Source organism: Hemicordylus capensis, chromosome 4, assembly GCF_027244095.1.
Source record: "Hemicordylus capensis ecotype Gifberg chromosome 4, rHemCap1.1.pri, whole genome shotgun sequence".
In the NCBI taxonomy this organism is placed as follows: Eukaryota; Metazoa; Chordata; class Lepidosauria; order Squamata; family Cordylidae; genus Hemicordylus; species Hemicordylus capensis.
In genome coordinates this window covers 130,231,743-130,247,111 of record NC_069660.1, presented here as the reverse complement: position 1 = coordinate 130,247,111, position 15,369 = coordinate 130,231,743, and the positions used below count along the sequence as shown (strand labels likewise).

The 15,369-nt window shown below is 41.5% G+C and overlaps 1 protein-coding gene across 3 annotated transcripts in view; it reads left to right on the top strand.

Moving 5' to 3' along the window:
* The window catches only part of FNBP1L (formin binding protein 1 like), a 108,524-nt gene that overhangs the window by 37,657 nt on the left and 55,498 nt on the right, over nucleotides 1-15,369 (top strand). For all 3 annotated transcript variants that reach the window (XM_053244765.1, XM_053244766.1, XM_053244767.1), the window contains exon 2: nucleotides 6,732-6,847. In XM_053244765.1, coding sequence (XP_053100740.1) covers nucleotides 6,732-6,847 — 116 coding nt within the window. The remainder of the gene's footprint in view (nucleotides 1-6,731; nucleotides 6,848-15,369) is intronic.

Here is a 15,369-nt window from a genome sequence, read left to right as displayed (position 1 = left end):
CTGCCTCAAGGGGCCCCCCAGAGGCACATCACATGACTCCCCACCTGCCATGTTGCACTCCCTATGAATTATGTTGAGTCTCTTGGAGATTGGCAGGAGCAGAGAGTAAAAAAACTAGATTCAATGTGAACTTGATATTAACCGTATTCATAATGGGGATGTGAGTGTGAGTTCACGATATATTGTGAAGTGTGTTTGTGTGTGTATATCAGCAAGGGGCCCATTTTAAAATCTTGTCTCTGGGCCCCCTCCAACCTTGCTATGCCCCTGCCTAGCAACAGTGGCAAACGTTGACAAGGCTGTGGTCGGGGTGGATTTGATTTAAATCAAACTGATTTGATTTAATATAGGATTTTTTTGATTTAAATCGGATTTTTTTGATTTTTATCCACCCTGCTAGTGATTTAAATCGTGATTTAAATCGTGATTTAAATCAGTTTGATTTAAATCAAATCCACCCTGGCTGTGGTTCAGATCTTCCTTAAACAGCAGCAGTGTTATGAGATCTGTCTACAGATTTTTTGAAGAAAACCAAATGTGAATTCAGCTGGCTTTCCATAATAAAAGGTTTTACTTTGAGTGCTTGAAATGGCATACATTTGGATGCTTATGGTGTGCAAGTTTAAGCAGGCAGACCTGGAGGGAGTTGGCTTGAGCAGATGTTCTTATATAACCATTTGAACTTTGAGATAACTGTGGAATACTGGTGTTTACACTAGTGACTTCTGGATGTTCTGAGCAATTAACTGGTGTGCAAAAAGAGAACAGGCTGCCTAGTGAATTGTCAGGGTTGGAATCTTGCTTCTATGTCATTCATGTGGCACTGTGTTGAACCTTTGCAGAGCTGCATGTGTTTAATAGTTGGAACGTTGAAATGAAGAATCCAGAAGTCACTTATTCCCAATAGCCACTAATTTACTGCAGAAATGTAAATACAGAAGTAAGGTACTCCCATTTGAACACTCCTCCATGATCCATTACAGACCTTTATAGCATACAGGGCTTTAGACATCATTCTACTTGGAAAATGGCAGTTTACTAAAGTCATCTGCTAAGACTTTTCATCAACTAGGCCAAGTGATTGGATAATAAATAAAGTATTAATTAAAATTCCTGCAACATTTTTACTTATGGCTTATGAGCCAGGGAGGTGCTATTTTGTAACTTGAGTAAGAGTAGATACGTACAATTAATTATAGCAAAAATTTAATCAATTTCAACAAAAATACTTTTGACCTTTTGCTAATTTGTTAAACTGGAGAGCAGATATTTTTGCTCCATTGTCATATTTATGATAGTTTGTGTGTGAAAATTCAGCATTCTGAATACATTGCAAATTACTGCTTTTACACTTATTTAGCTTAGTCTACAGCTCTGTATGGTCAATTTCTGATCACAAGAAGCTAGCCTTAATTTTTTTGAGGAAAAATATCTGGGACACTGAAGAAGTGCAGCAAAGCCACAGCCTGGGTTTATCTGCGGAGGCCACCAACCAACCAAAAGTGTCGAGACCCTCTCCCTTTTCTGCAGGCAGGGTGGATTTGATTTAAATCAAACTGATTTAAATCACAATTTAAATCACTAGCAGGGTGGATAAAAATAAAAAAAATCCGATTTAAATAAAAAAATTGGATTTTTTTTATTTAAATCGGATTTTTTTGATTTAAATTGGATTTTTTTTATTTTTATCCACCCTACTAGTGATTTAAATCGTATCCACCCTGTCTGCAGGTGATACCCTGACAGTGGCGTTCTTTCCCCTGGCCTTTGAGGCTGAAGTCCAGGGCCTCCACATGCCCTGGGGCCCCCCAAATGCTCTTTAGATTGCCCTGGGTGGTGTGGTCACTGCTGGCCTGCACTGCACCGGGCAGCCGAGTTTATGACCTGTCCCCGGTGCTTTAGAGACAGAGGGGAAAGTGGAGAAAGAAAACATGTTTTATGGGAATATGTTAAATTGCATGTTGAAATGTTTCTGCTACTGTATATTTGCATAAATGTACCTCATGTGTTAAAAATATTGTGTTTGTCACGGGGTGTGTGTATAGGGGCATGACGATTAATTTGCAGTGGGCGGGGGGCTCCAAAGGCCTTTAGGTCCAGGCTCCAAAATTACCGAAGTGCACCTCTGTACCCTGATATTCTTCTATCAGCCCTTCCTTTCTTGAAAAAACCTAGCAGCCCTTTCTGTACCCATGACATCTCAGATTCATAAAGGAAAAGAATAAAAGACTCAGACCTGGCAGTGATGGGATTTAGATAAACCCAACATAAAATTATCCTGCAAAAGAAGTATCCTGGGTTCTTGCGTTTCTTGCCTTCAGTGGAAACCCCCTTGCCTAGGCTTGACATGAGTAACGAAGAGGCCATAAGTCAGTGATGTTACATGCTTTGCATGCAGAAAGTCCCAAATGGCATCTCTAGCTGAAGAATTTCAGGTAGCAGATCTGGGAAACTTCCGCCTGAGGCCTTGGAGAATTGCTGCCTGACACTACTGGGCTAGATGACTAATAGCGTAACACAGTAAAAGGCAGCTTCACATATTTATCTTGAGATCATATTAAAATGGGAAAGTAAACAAAAGTGGGGGCAGGGGAAGAAAAGGAAAGAGCAAATAAAAGGTAGCATCTACAAGTCGGGAAGAAAAGCAAAGCAAAGAAAACTAAAAAAGGTAGTGAGTGGGGTTAACAGAAGAAAAAGAAGCTAAACCAAAGAGATGTTGGAGTGAGTAAAAGGGGAAATGTTTGAGAAAAGAGAAACAAAATAAATATAAATTAGGAAAAAAGTAAAGAAACAAAAATAAGCTAGCACAACAAGACAGAATCAAGCAAGAAAGGGAAGTAGTGTAAAGGAGCCAATCACTGCATACTCTTAAACAACCCACTCTTTTTACTAATTCAGTAATAAAATAAGACAGCAATTTGGTACATGGACATAAGTTCCAGTGAGTTTAGCAAGTTTTTGCTGCACAACTAAAACGTTATTTTCACTTATTGTGTTCAATTTTATTTCAGACTTTTCTACACTGCCTTTCTGTCTCCAAGATGGCTTATATAAAACGATCAAACACCCTTAATACAACTCCCCCTATATAAATATAAGTGCAAACAGCATTAAAAAAAAAAATTACATGTGCACACAGATCAGCAGGAAATAAGACACCAACCATTAAGAAAAAGCTTGAGAGGTGTTAAAGCTTGAGAGGTGTTTACCTGCTGCCTAAAGGACAATAGTGATGGTGTTACATATGTGGGTTTTTTTTAGCATATAAAAACAAAGGCAGCTAGAATTGGCAGGTTTTGCTTTTGAAAATCGGGAATAGTGAATTTGTGCGTGGAGGGGCTTCCACTGGGGCTCAGGCAAAGATTTGATCAGAAGTTCTCAAACTATCAGAGTGAGCCACACTATATGAAAACGCAGTTGATGGAGCCTCCTTCTGGGTGCTGCTGATACAAGGCATTTTGCTTTGTGGTGCTGATAGCAATGAGATTAGTGACAGTACCATTTTACTTCCATTTTGCTACAGTCAGTGGGAAATGGTTGTGATTTCTTACCATATTTTCTTCTTCTTGTGCTTCATAGTAATCATTTGTAGCACGTTTGCCTGCAGAAACTGTGAAACATATTATGCTTACAAGGTCCCACTCCCAAGACAGGCACTCTCCCCCCCGCCCCCGCCCCGCCCCGCCCCGCCGCCGCCACAGAAACCCCTTTTCAGACTAATCTTTGTGATTTGCAGGGGAATGTGTACATTTAGGAGTAAAATGTAGTAATAATTCGGAGAGTAAAAAATTAATCTTTGACCATTGGCAAGCCACTGTTTTCATTTAATCAAGTGATAATTACTGTCTGCCTCAGCTTCCCCACTGAGAGAATCTGGTGACTGAATGAATCCTTAGTGAGCAACTTTTAGCAAATAATTTCCTGAAGTCAGCACTGAGGATTTTTCTGATGGTGAGAATGACCGAGTGTGTGTGATACAATTCAGCTTTGCCTGTGTATGATCCAGTGATAGATAATTAATCATTTTGTTTTTCTGTTTAGTGATATTTGAGGGGAAATATCATCTGTAGCTATATATTAAAAAAAAAACCCTGCTGCTTGGTGGTCCAGAATGCTAGGACAATCTTCGCAGCAAATCTGGTCAGTGGACTAAAACGTTCAAACTAGGACAGCAAAGGCATTGTTCTTCTGTCTTTTCTAATGTCTCTGATCCTTGGTTGAATTCCAGAGCACCTTTTTTGGAATTTAATTGGATGCAAGGGTTATATTGTCAAAGCTGTTTTTGAAAAGCAGAACAAAAAGAGTATGGCAAGGTTTCTGAGGACACTTTTAATATTCTGACATTTATTAAGAAAAATATATGATCAGTATAAGTATGTGATACCAGTCTCAGCTCTCTTCTCTCTTTTTCTCTCTCAAACCACCACCACCACCACCCCTGCATCTTTCTTTCCTAATGCCTAGCCAAGAGTCAGGCTGTTGATTTTAAAATGCATGGATAGAAGCGCTAGAACTGTATTGCAAAGCATGGGCAGGGCTATGGTTCAAGACTGGATGGGGCTTTAGCAAAACAAAAAACTTGCCACATTTCAGAGCTATATTTTCACGTACAGTGTGTAAAACGTAGCTGTACCGTGTGTGCCCCAGTGTGGTCAAGGCTATAGACATATGGAGATGCCTCCTTATACCCCAAACAAGCCCCAGATCTACTCCTCCACTTGCAAAGAGTTTTCCTGAGTTGGAGATGGTCAACTTTCTTGCAGTGTAGAACCCTATTATGTCGAAGCTGGTTTTTAAGGATTCAGTACTGAAGTGTGTCAGTGGCATACTTTCACATTCCTTCTTGGTGGTGCATTGAATATATGTGTTGAAATGAAGATGTTGGGCAATTTATAATCATATAGCTGAGACTAATTAAGGTGTAATGCTTGGTCAGTATTGCCATGCATGTTGGATATGATGGAGAGAATAACATAAACCTGATAGCCTTGGTTGTTTGCAAAGCTAAAATTAGGCTTGCCTTTGCAGTTTTGCATCTCTTCACCCTCTCCCTTTAGTATTTTTTAATGTTTCTTATGTCATAACCTTGAACTGTATTTAGATATGAGAAGTAATTTAAAATTAGATGAGTGAATGTTTAAAATAAGTAGTTAATGACTAGGTTATTTGAGTGTTTTAGCTGAATCCACAATGAGGCAATCTTTTTAAATATGACCAACTCCAAAATCAGTCTGAAGTGTGATTTTCAATTATGGGTGAACTCAGAACTGTTTGTACTAAATAAGTGTTAAAAGTTCTGGTTGGAGAGCCACTTGCTGCTCATGAGCAGATTTCATGTAGTCTTTCATGTAGAGATTTCTGTTTGTCTTGTCTTTCCCTTCTCTTTGAGTCTGTGCACTGAACTGCTACTCACTGATGAGCCCATTGAACTCCACTGCAGCATAGGGTACTCAAAAATATTAGGACTCACATAGGGCAGGAGAGGAGCATGAGCAGGGAAAGGGGGCATGGAGCATGGATTGGTGGTGGAGGAGATGGCTGAAACTGCCTGCCACAACTGTGAGGACTTGCTAATGAAAGGGGAGGTAGCCAAGAGGGAGGAGATGTAGAATGTCACAAAGCCGATTAACTCCCTCGCAGCCTGAGGAAACTCCTCCACCTGGGTGCTTTCAGATTAGACCCTGCAATGGGGTCACGCCGTATCTCAGAAGTGTGCTTCCACACTTCCTGCGTTGTGACACCACAGTCCCTACATGGACAGCAGGGTGCCATTCACATTTCCAATGCCTTGTTTCAAATTTAATTGCTGCGACATAGAGCTAGGATGTTGTATATCTGGCGTAAAAAGGTTGCTGGTTTTTTGGATTGTTTGGGTTTTTGAGACCGCTCCCCCTGCTGTTTACGTTTCGAATGTGACTTGCCTGAACGGAGGCATTTGAGCAGCTAGTCTAGCAAGCGCCCAGCACTAAGGAGGGATTCTGGTTGGGGCTTTGCCTGAGCTCAGAAAGCCCTTCAGCTTTCCTGATCAGCCTCAGGGTAGGGTCACCAGGAATTGTGTGCTTTGCTTTTAAAGGATCAATTTGAACCAAGCCACAGTCCTCTGCATTTGTTGGTAGCGTGAGCCTGCAGAACTTTGGTTTAGTTCTGATCACATTTAGGTTTCTAACCAGGACCTGAAACCACAATTTGATCTTGTTGCTTTACCTAACTGATTTGAATTAAAGAACACCAAAAGCTTTCACTCTTCTCCTTTGGCATGCAAAAGAGGAAGATTGAGCTGGGGGAAGCGTGCAGCTCTGCCAGGCTCATTCAGAATCCACATGGAGGGAAACCATGTTTTCCCATTATACCAGAATCTACCTTTGGATAGCAACTGCGGGACACGGCAGCGGGCAGGAGGAGTGACAGGGAAGGCCTGTTGCTTTCATGCTCTGCTGGTAGACTTCCTGAAGGCATCTGTCCAGGCACTACTGGCAACAGGAAGTTGTATTAAATGGGCCCTTGGTTTGATTCAGCAAGGCTGTTCCAATAGGTATCTACTGTATTACTGAATTCTTTGATTCAGCTGTGTTTGCAGAAAATGGTGATTTATGCCTGTATTTTCAGCCAACCAAATCTATTTAAGACAAGAACACGAACTGTTTCAGAGATATTGTGCATGTGGGTGTTATTGAATTTGGACAGCCACCCCCCGCCATTATAACACAGTTTTTTCCTTTTTGTTTTTAAAGGATCAATTTGACAATTTAGACAAGCACACACAATGGGGTATTGACTTCCTGGAAAAATATGCAAAATTTGTTAAAGAGAGGATAGAGATTGAACAGAATTATGCAAAGCAACTGAGGTAAGTTATTTTTAAAATTCTGTTTACTCTTAAAGATACGTTCTTGCAGCCGAATCCCAGTCCATTCTAGTTAGATGTAATTCTCATATATCTCAGTGGACTTTGCTTCAAAGAAAGCATGAATAGGATTTCAGTCTTGGAAGAACAAATACATTTGATCCATTTGGCTATAACCAGTTTTTCTTTCCTGTCCGAACTGGGTAAGTTGTTATGTTTTACTGTAGACTTCCTGTCAGCCTGAACTTTATTCCCCTACACTTGCTGTTGGGGCACAAGCAGAGGCATGTTCTTGGTTTGGAACATGTAAACAGAGGCTTGCGACACAACAGGCTCTGTGACACACACGATGCAAAGCAAATAAGGCAGAGCTGGACAACCTCAACCCATATGTCTCTTTAAATGGTTGCTCTTAAATAGTGTTGTGTTGAGGACTATTACTTGCTTTCCTTGTCTTTTTGTGGACTACCACATTTTCTTACTGTGTGGCTGCTGTTTGGAAGGATGCTTGAAAAGCTTCTTAATTAAAACTCTTCTGCTACATCTTCTCTCTGTGGCTGCAAAAATGTGCACACATAGGGGAGAACTGTGCGTGCCACTCTGTGTCTTGGAATCTTCTATTGCAGCTTCGTGTACTGCTGAAGATACAAACTGTTTTTGTGCCTCTTCAACCTGTGGTGGAAATGTCAAGGAAGACTCCAGCTCTTCTGCATTTGCCTCTGCTGTTTCCATAGTGGTTGGTGGGGGGCACCTGCAAGTACCCCAGTGGTGACCACTGCTCATCTGACCACAGTTGAAATGCAAGAGGAGTCCTGTTGCTAGTGCACTTTTCTAGCTAGTGCAAGGCTGCAGGTGTTGGGTGGTTGCAAAGGCCAGGAGCAACCTCACTCTTAGAGAGCCCTTCCAAAGCACTGAGGTGCCACATAGGAGTATCTCCCTATATCAAAACGTTGGTGCTGTTTGCTGTTGCTGCTCCAGAAGGAGGAATCCATAGCAGGTGGGCGAGGAGATTCCTACTTCTGGTACCCCGGAGGCCTAATCAGAATGATCTCCTAATCAGAAGGTGCTAGAGGAGGGAGGAAAAAGTACGTACTACTGATATTTAAATAATCTTAATGCAGTTCTGATTCTCAACATTTTTTGGATGAGACAGTTGCTCTTATGCTGGATAGCTGCCACATCTGTGTGCATTCCATTCTAAACAGAACCTTTAGTTTTTGGTGCAACTATCCACATTAAGCCTATATATAATCCTGGTAAACAGCTGATAATGTGATGCATCCCATTAATATACAGGATTAATGTGGATAGCTGCACCAAAAACTAAAGGTTCTGTTTAAATCTGCCAATGTTGATGCAAAAGAGGAAGCAGTTTGTTCTTGTTTACTTCCTCTCCATTTACAGTTAACTGTCTAAAGATTAATTCCCTTTGTTCTCATTATAGGAGAGCATTTCCTTCCACCCAAATACACTCGTATTCTAGGTGCAACTTTATATGAAACTGTGTGGTATACTTCTAGACCAATTTAATGCAATACTTCTGAACTAGTTTAACTTCTTGCAGAGGAAGCAAGAAGTGGAGCTTCCATACTGCGTATTTCCAGTTCTGAACCATTCTCTTGAAACACAATACATCAGAATTTCTGGAGTGAGTTCGTTGATTTGGAAACCCAAGAAAGTTTATTTAAATTGTTTGATTATCTTCTTCAGTTGAGTACTATATAATTTTCGTTTGTGCACAGCAAAATGAAGATGTAGTTACCTAAATTACTTTATTTAGAAACTTGGCAGAATAACAGGATACCTTACTAGTTTGAATTCTAAATTGGAAACAAATGGTCACCATGTGAGCTCTTGTTTTAAAGTCTGTTTTCCTTTAATTGAAATTGAAAACGTAGGATGTTGATTATTATCCAAATGTAGATGTGGCAGCTAGGGATGTGCATGTGGCTCATGCAGCTAGGGGCAGTTCTTTTAAAAAGCAGGTAAGCAGGACCTTACCTAGTCCTCCACCACCCCACTGCTTTTCCAGGCATGGCACTCGCTCTTCAAAAGGCTGTGCGTGGCTGCAGCGCTGCTCCCAGCAGCCTGCATGCAGCGTCAGCACACACATGGCACCCTAAGTGGTTTGGGCACATCTCTAGTGGCAGCAACCGTGCCGAATTCTTGCTATTAGATTCCATTCTGCAAAATTCATTATTTTCCACAAACCCTTTTTTAAAAAAAATATGTTTTTGTTTTATACTAAAATATGGCACAATGCTACCAAAAGTAAGCACTTTGAAGTACCATTGGTTTCAGTGGAAGAGTTAAGCAAGTGCTTACATCGCTTAAGATTTGTTTTTGTTTAAACATTTCTACCCCACCTTTCACCTAAGTGCTGAAGGTGGCTTACATAAAAATAATATATTTCACTGCAACAAATTAAAACGAATCTAGTAACAAAACTCAACATAATTAAAACAATCAGGAAACCACTAGCAGCAATATGAAAAAAAGATCAGAATCCTTCAGGAAAAGGCTTGTTGGAATAGAAGAGCTTTTACTTAGTACCAGAAAACTAGCTGAGATGGCTGAAGAAAAACAAACCAGGATCAAACTTGATTTTCAGATCCTGGTTTCTTCCATGACTGTGGCTTGAAGTAAACTAGTTCCCAGGTTCAGAGATAATGCAGAATTGTGGTTAATATCAACACAAAGTAACAAGTTTATTTCTTCTTCTCATATGGATGAAGTAAGTTAAAGTAATGCACATTGGGCCAAAGAAACCCAGCTTCATATGTACACTGATGGGGTCTGAGCTGTCAGTGACTGACCAGGAGAGGGATTTTGGAGGTTTGGCGGACAGCTCATTGAAAATGCGTGCACAGCTGCTGTGAAAAAGGCAAATTTCATGCTAGGGATAACTAGGAAGGGGGTTGAAAATAAAACTGCTAATATTATAATGCCTTTATACAAAGCTATGGCCCTGCACCATATCTCAAAAAGGATATTATAGAACTGGAAAAGGTGCAGAAGAGGGCAACCAAGATGATCAGGGATCTAGATTAGAGATCCTTACAAGGTAAAGCCTACAACATTTGGGGCTTTTTAACTTAGAAAAAAGGGTGACTAAGGAATGACATGACAGAGGTTTATAAAACTATGCATGGTGTGTAGAGAGAAGTTCTTTTCCCTCTCTCACAACACTAGAACCAGAGGTCATCCCATGAATCTGATTGCCAGGAAATTTAGACTAAGAAAAGGAAGTCATTTTTCACACAATTCATAATTAATCTGTGGAATTCTCTGTCATGTGATGTGGCGATGGCCACCAGCTTGGATGGTTTTCCAAAGGGCCCAGACAAATTAATGGAGGACAGGTCTGTCAATACCTATTGGTCTTGAAGGCTATAGGCTACTTCCAAGTTCAAAGGCAGGGTGCCTTTGAATACCAGTTGCAGGCAAGCTACAGCAGGAGAGGAGCATGCCTTCATCTCCTGGCCGTATGGCTTCCCAGAGAGATTTGGTGAGCTGCTGTGAGAAACAGGATGCTGGACTAGATAACTTGGGCCTGATCCAGCAAGGCTGCACTTATGTGAGAGAGGAGTGGGGAGCATGTGAGCCCATGACCCTCCCGGACTTTTTTATGTAGCAGGAAAGAATGTTTTCCCATTGCATCTGAACTAGGCTGTAGAGCCTGTTGCAAGAACTAGGTCTAAATGTTAGTGTTTGCTTAATTTTATATTAATGTTGTTGTACTGTGTGGGAGATGGCAATGGTAAATCCCTCCTGTATTCTACCAAAGACAACCACAGGGCTCTGTGGTTGCCAGGAGTTGACACTGACTGAACGGCACACTTTACCTTTACAAGTGATGGTAAGGGTGTCTCTTAACCTTAAATGGTCTATTCTAACACAGGAAGTACATAGACAGTTTGAACCTGTGTGTATTCTGGTCATTGTGACTCTTTTATACAGATGAAGGGAGTGCAAACAGATTTTTCTTTGTTGCTTCTGAAAGCAAAGAAGACTTTGAATTTGATGTCCAAGAAGGATCAGGTCTATAGTAATAGTTATTCCTTAGTGCTGCAGAAATGTTCTAGACAAACTTTGGCTCTTTAAATTCTAGGAGGGAAATGTATAGGTTTGAAGACCTGGTATTGATTTCTTTCTGTGTTCCAGGAGAGGAGTTCTTTTTCTCTGCCATCTTCAGAAATTTCAATTTAACTTTAGAGAGGTGAGAGATGGCGCATTCTCTCTTGTTAAGGTGCTTGGGGACTAGATCCCCCTTGGACATGTCATTACTTGTTTAGCCAGCAAGAGGAGCACCACCACCTTTCCTACCCTCAAGAACCCGAGGCATCTGCACGCTGAGAATGACTGCCAGGAGAATAATGCACTACTTTTTATCTTGCAGGGGTGTGTTGCATCAGGAAATTAGATGGTGTCCCAGAATCATGTGGGATGACTTCTCATTTCCTGGAAGGAGATGTATTTGTTGGGTTGAAAGCAACTTGTAATTGCTTATTTTAGCCACAGTTCAAATCTCTAAACCAAGGCTCAGGGATTGGTGCTGACTTGCCAAAAAGCAGCACATGAGAGAGAGGTGTGTGTTTGTCATATTTTCTCTCTTTGGTTACTTTGGAGTTTGCTTCCTTTGGTTAAAAAAAAAAAAAGACTTTAATTTTCAATTTCCTAGCTTTTGATTTTGTAGGAAAATAGAAATATGAAGTGTCCATCATTATATGTCGTTTAAAGTTCTTTAAAAAGGGGATGCTTAAATGTCATCCTCTGCTGTTTTGTAGCTGGAACTAGTTCCAAAATATAGGTGCTACTGATGACAGCCTACCACATGATCTTCGTTTGTGAACATATTGGCCAACATCCTCACTAATGGTGCATGCGTGCTTCTGATAAAAGCATGTATGCAGTTCTAGCTTCCCCATTTCTTAAGCAAGGCCACTCTTGCACAAGAGTGCTGCAGCAATTTTAACAGCTCTCCAGGTGTGTGGCCACCATTTGAGCACAGGAGAACAAGCCTCCCCTAGTCGCCACGACCCCAAGCACTTCCGGGAGCCAGCAGAAGCTCACTCTTGCTTTCCCTTTGGGGGGCCACCAGAGTCCCTTGTTGGCCATGCTACGCTGGGCGCTTCATTCATGCACTATTGAATTTGATTGGGCAGAGAAAGACCTCAGCGGTGTGCAACAAAGCACCCAGTACAGCAGACAGGCAGCTCACCTGTCTTGCTGCTGGTGACCATGCTACCCCCACGTATGGTGTCATACGCAGGGTGGGTGGGTTTTGCGCACTAGCGTGCACACACAACCACAGGGGAAGGGGGCCGCAGGTTGAGCTTGTCCTATGGCCTCCGGCAAGCTCCCTATGCTTCTGTTGTCCTCCCCTTTCTCCAGAACTGCTGTTTGAGAATAGAAACACATTCCCGAGGGCCACCTTGTGTGTTGGGACATGATAGATTCCACCTTCCCACATTGTTGCAACTGCCTTATGTTGGTTGTTCCTAGTCATTCTTCCTTTCAAAGCTTGTGGAATAGTTTAAATTTTAAATGACCACAAATGCCATATCATATCAATAAATCCAGATATACTCAAATACAGATGGAATCAGCTGTAGATCTTACCTGTCTGTTTTGTGCTGCTTCTAGAATATTATTGTTTTTGCATATTATCGAGGCTTGTGTTTAAGGTAGTAGTAGTAGTAATTTTAAGGTAATAGTAAAGATTAGAGAAGCTTGCTTATCTACCAGCATATTAATTAGTCATTGCAGTTATGATCCTCCCACCAATGCCAATTGAAATGAACAGAATGTGTGTGTATGCAGGTGCTTTCCTGGTAAGTGGTTTCCCATCTTATCTCTAACACACCAGAAAATCTCTTCAAAAGGCTCTTGCACTGTTGCTTGGTTACAACATTGTGTTTTCACCTCCTGAATAATAATGAGTTAGATTTTAAGCATTCCCGGGTTTTTTTGTTTGAGAGTGTGAGCAGATGTATAGACTAAAGACAGATAATGTAATTTGGAAAGATGTGATATTAGACTGCCAGAGAGACTTCTTTGCCTTTTTTAGATGAACAAAGCACATTTACCCAGAACTACGCGGGAGGAGGCCATGGTAAACCCCTCCTGTGTTCTATCAAAGAAAACCACAGGGCTTTATGGGCGCCAGGAGTCGAAATCGACTTGACGGCACACTTTACCTTTTACTGATTCTTATTTGCTTGTAATATTGCCCAAAGTAAGCAATGTAGTCCGGTATCTTAAGATTTTTTGGTACATCTGGAGTGTTACAAAGCCTTGCTTTTGGGCACAATCCAGATGTGGGGTAGGTTGACAAAGTAGGTTGAAAGGTGTTTTGTAGAAGCAGCAAGTGCTAGATATGTTATCAGTTACTAGCTGATCAATCAAAATAACATATAGGTTGAAACTCAGACTGTCAATAAGTTAAAAAAAATGTTATTTGATAGCTTTTGAGATATTGAAGGAAGTAGAAGCGAACTTACAATAATGAACAAGAATAGTTAGGAAAGACCAATACATTTTCCCCTCATAGCTGCCAAATGGTGCAGGGTTCTTATTAACACATCAGAACCAAAATGTCCTCGGAAATAAACAAATGTGTCCTTACTGTTGCTGTAGTGGTGGGGAATAGAAGAATTGGCTCTGGCAGAGCAGCTGGCTGTTACAGGGGAAGGGAAACTAGTAATTTAGTAACTGTTTCCACTTCCAACTGCTGTGTCAACTCTCAGGCCTTGGGGAGCAGCTCCAACTACCCACAGAGCCTGGCCTTGCTCCTCTGCAATGCCACGTCAGTTTAGAATAAGACCGAAATTGTCCATGATTTGACCATGGATGAGGGAGCTGACCTGGCATGTATAACTGAGACCTGGTTGGGGGAGGCGAGTGGTCCAGCGTGGGCTCAGTTTCTCCCATCGGGTTACTCTGTTGTGAAACAAGCTAGGGGAAGTGTGTGGGGTGTGTGTGGAGTGGTTGTGGTCCATAAGAATACCTTCTCCCTTACCAGGGCCCCTGTGGGACAGTTGACTTATATTGAGTGTGTATTTCTGAGGCTGGGGACTACTGATTGATTGATTGATTGTTAAATTTATATACCACCTTTCATTAAAAACAACCACAAGGCAGCTCACATAGAAAAAATTAAAACAGGGCTATAAAAATTGCACAATTAAAATATTATGCTAAAATATAAAAACAGATCTAAATGACTCCCTAACTGAGCTGACGGAGTTGGTGTTGGAGTCTCCCAGGCTTTTGGTGATGGGGGACTTCAGTACCCACTTTGCGGCTGGCTTCTCTGGTGTGGCTCAGGTGTTCATAGTGGCCATAACAACTATGGGTCTATCCCAATTAGTTTCTGAACCAACTCATGTTGCTGGCCACACACTCAATTTGGTCTTTTGTTCAGATCAGGGGGGTGTTCTGTGGGTGGGAGATCCGGTCTCTGGAGCAACCTGGAGAGACCATATCATGCCTATTTTGAAACAGTTGCACTGGCTGCCGATATGTTTCTGGGCAAAATGCAAAGTGCTGGTTATTACTTTTAAAGCCCTGAACGGCTTAGGTCCAGGTTACCTTAGAGAGCGCCTTCTTCTGCATGATCCTCTCCGCACATTAAGGTCATCTGAGGAGGTACGTCTCCAGCTACCACCGATGCATCTGGTGGCGATTCAGAGGCGGGCCTTCTCTGTAGCTGCTCCTGGGCTGTAGAATGCACTCCCTGCAGAAATCCATAATCTGAATTCTTTATTGGCCTTCAGGAAACTGCCCTGAGCCATTTTGGAAGGTTGGCATAGAGATCAAATAAATAAATAAGGAAAGGAAAAGTTGTGCCGTTGAGTCGGTGTTGACTCCTGGTGACCACAGAGCCATGTGGTTTTCTTGGTAGAATACAGAAGGGGTTTACCATTGCCATCTCCTGCGCAGTATGTGATGATGCCTTTCAGCACCTTCCTATGTTGCTGCTGCCCGATATAGGAGTTTCCCTTGTTCTGGGAAACACACCAGCGGGGATTCGAACCAACATCCTCCTGCTCTCTAGGCAGGTTACTTCCCTGCTGCACCATTAGGCCACTCAAATCACTGTTTAATGAAGAATTCTAAGTTGCGTTCAGTAGTGACTCAAATCTTTGGGATATTGGGACACCAGAATAAAGAGTATACTGGTTTTCACCCCATGAGGCACCATTTTGTAGACCTTTCTTTACGTATCTGACTTAAATAGAAGTGTGTTAGGTTATCTTGACCCTATTTATTTTACATGCTCCAAGTCAGTAGATGGTTTCTTAGCTTGTGCAGAAGATGGTCTGTTTTGTTTGTTCTGTCTTTTTTCAAACAAGCAAAATCATAGAAAGTGTGTGTAGTGTCTTGTTGAACATTCAAATGGGCCTATTTTTCTAAGGCATGTTTTTCATTATTGCAGTATATTGCTGCTATTGTAGTACAAGTCTGCTATTTACCAAGTACAGCAGAGTTCCAGTTTAGTGCTTCCCTTTCCTTCCCGATGC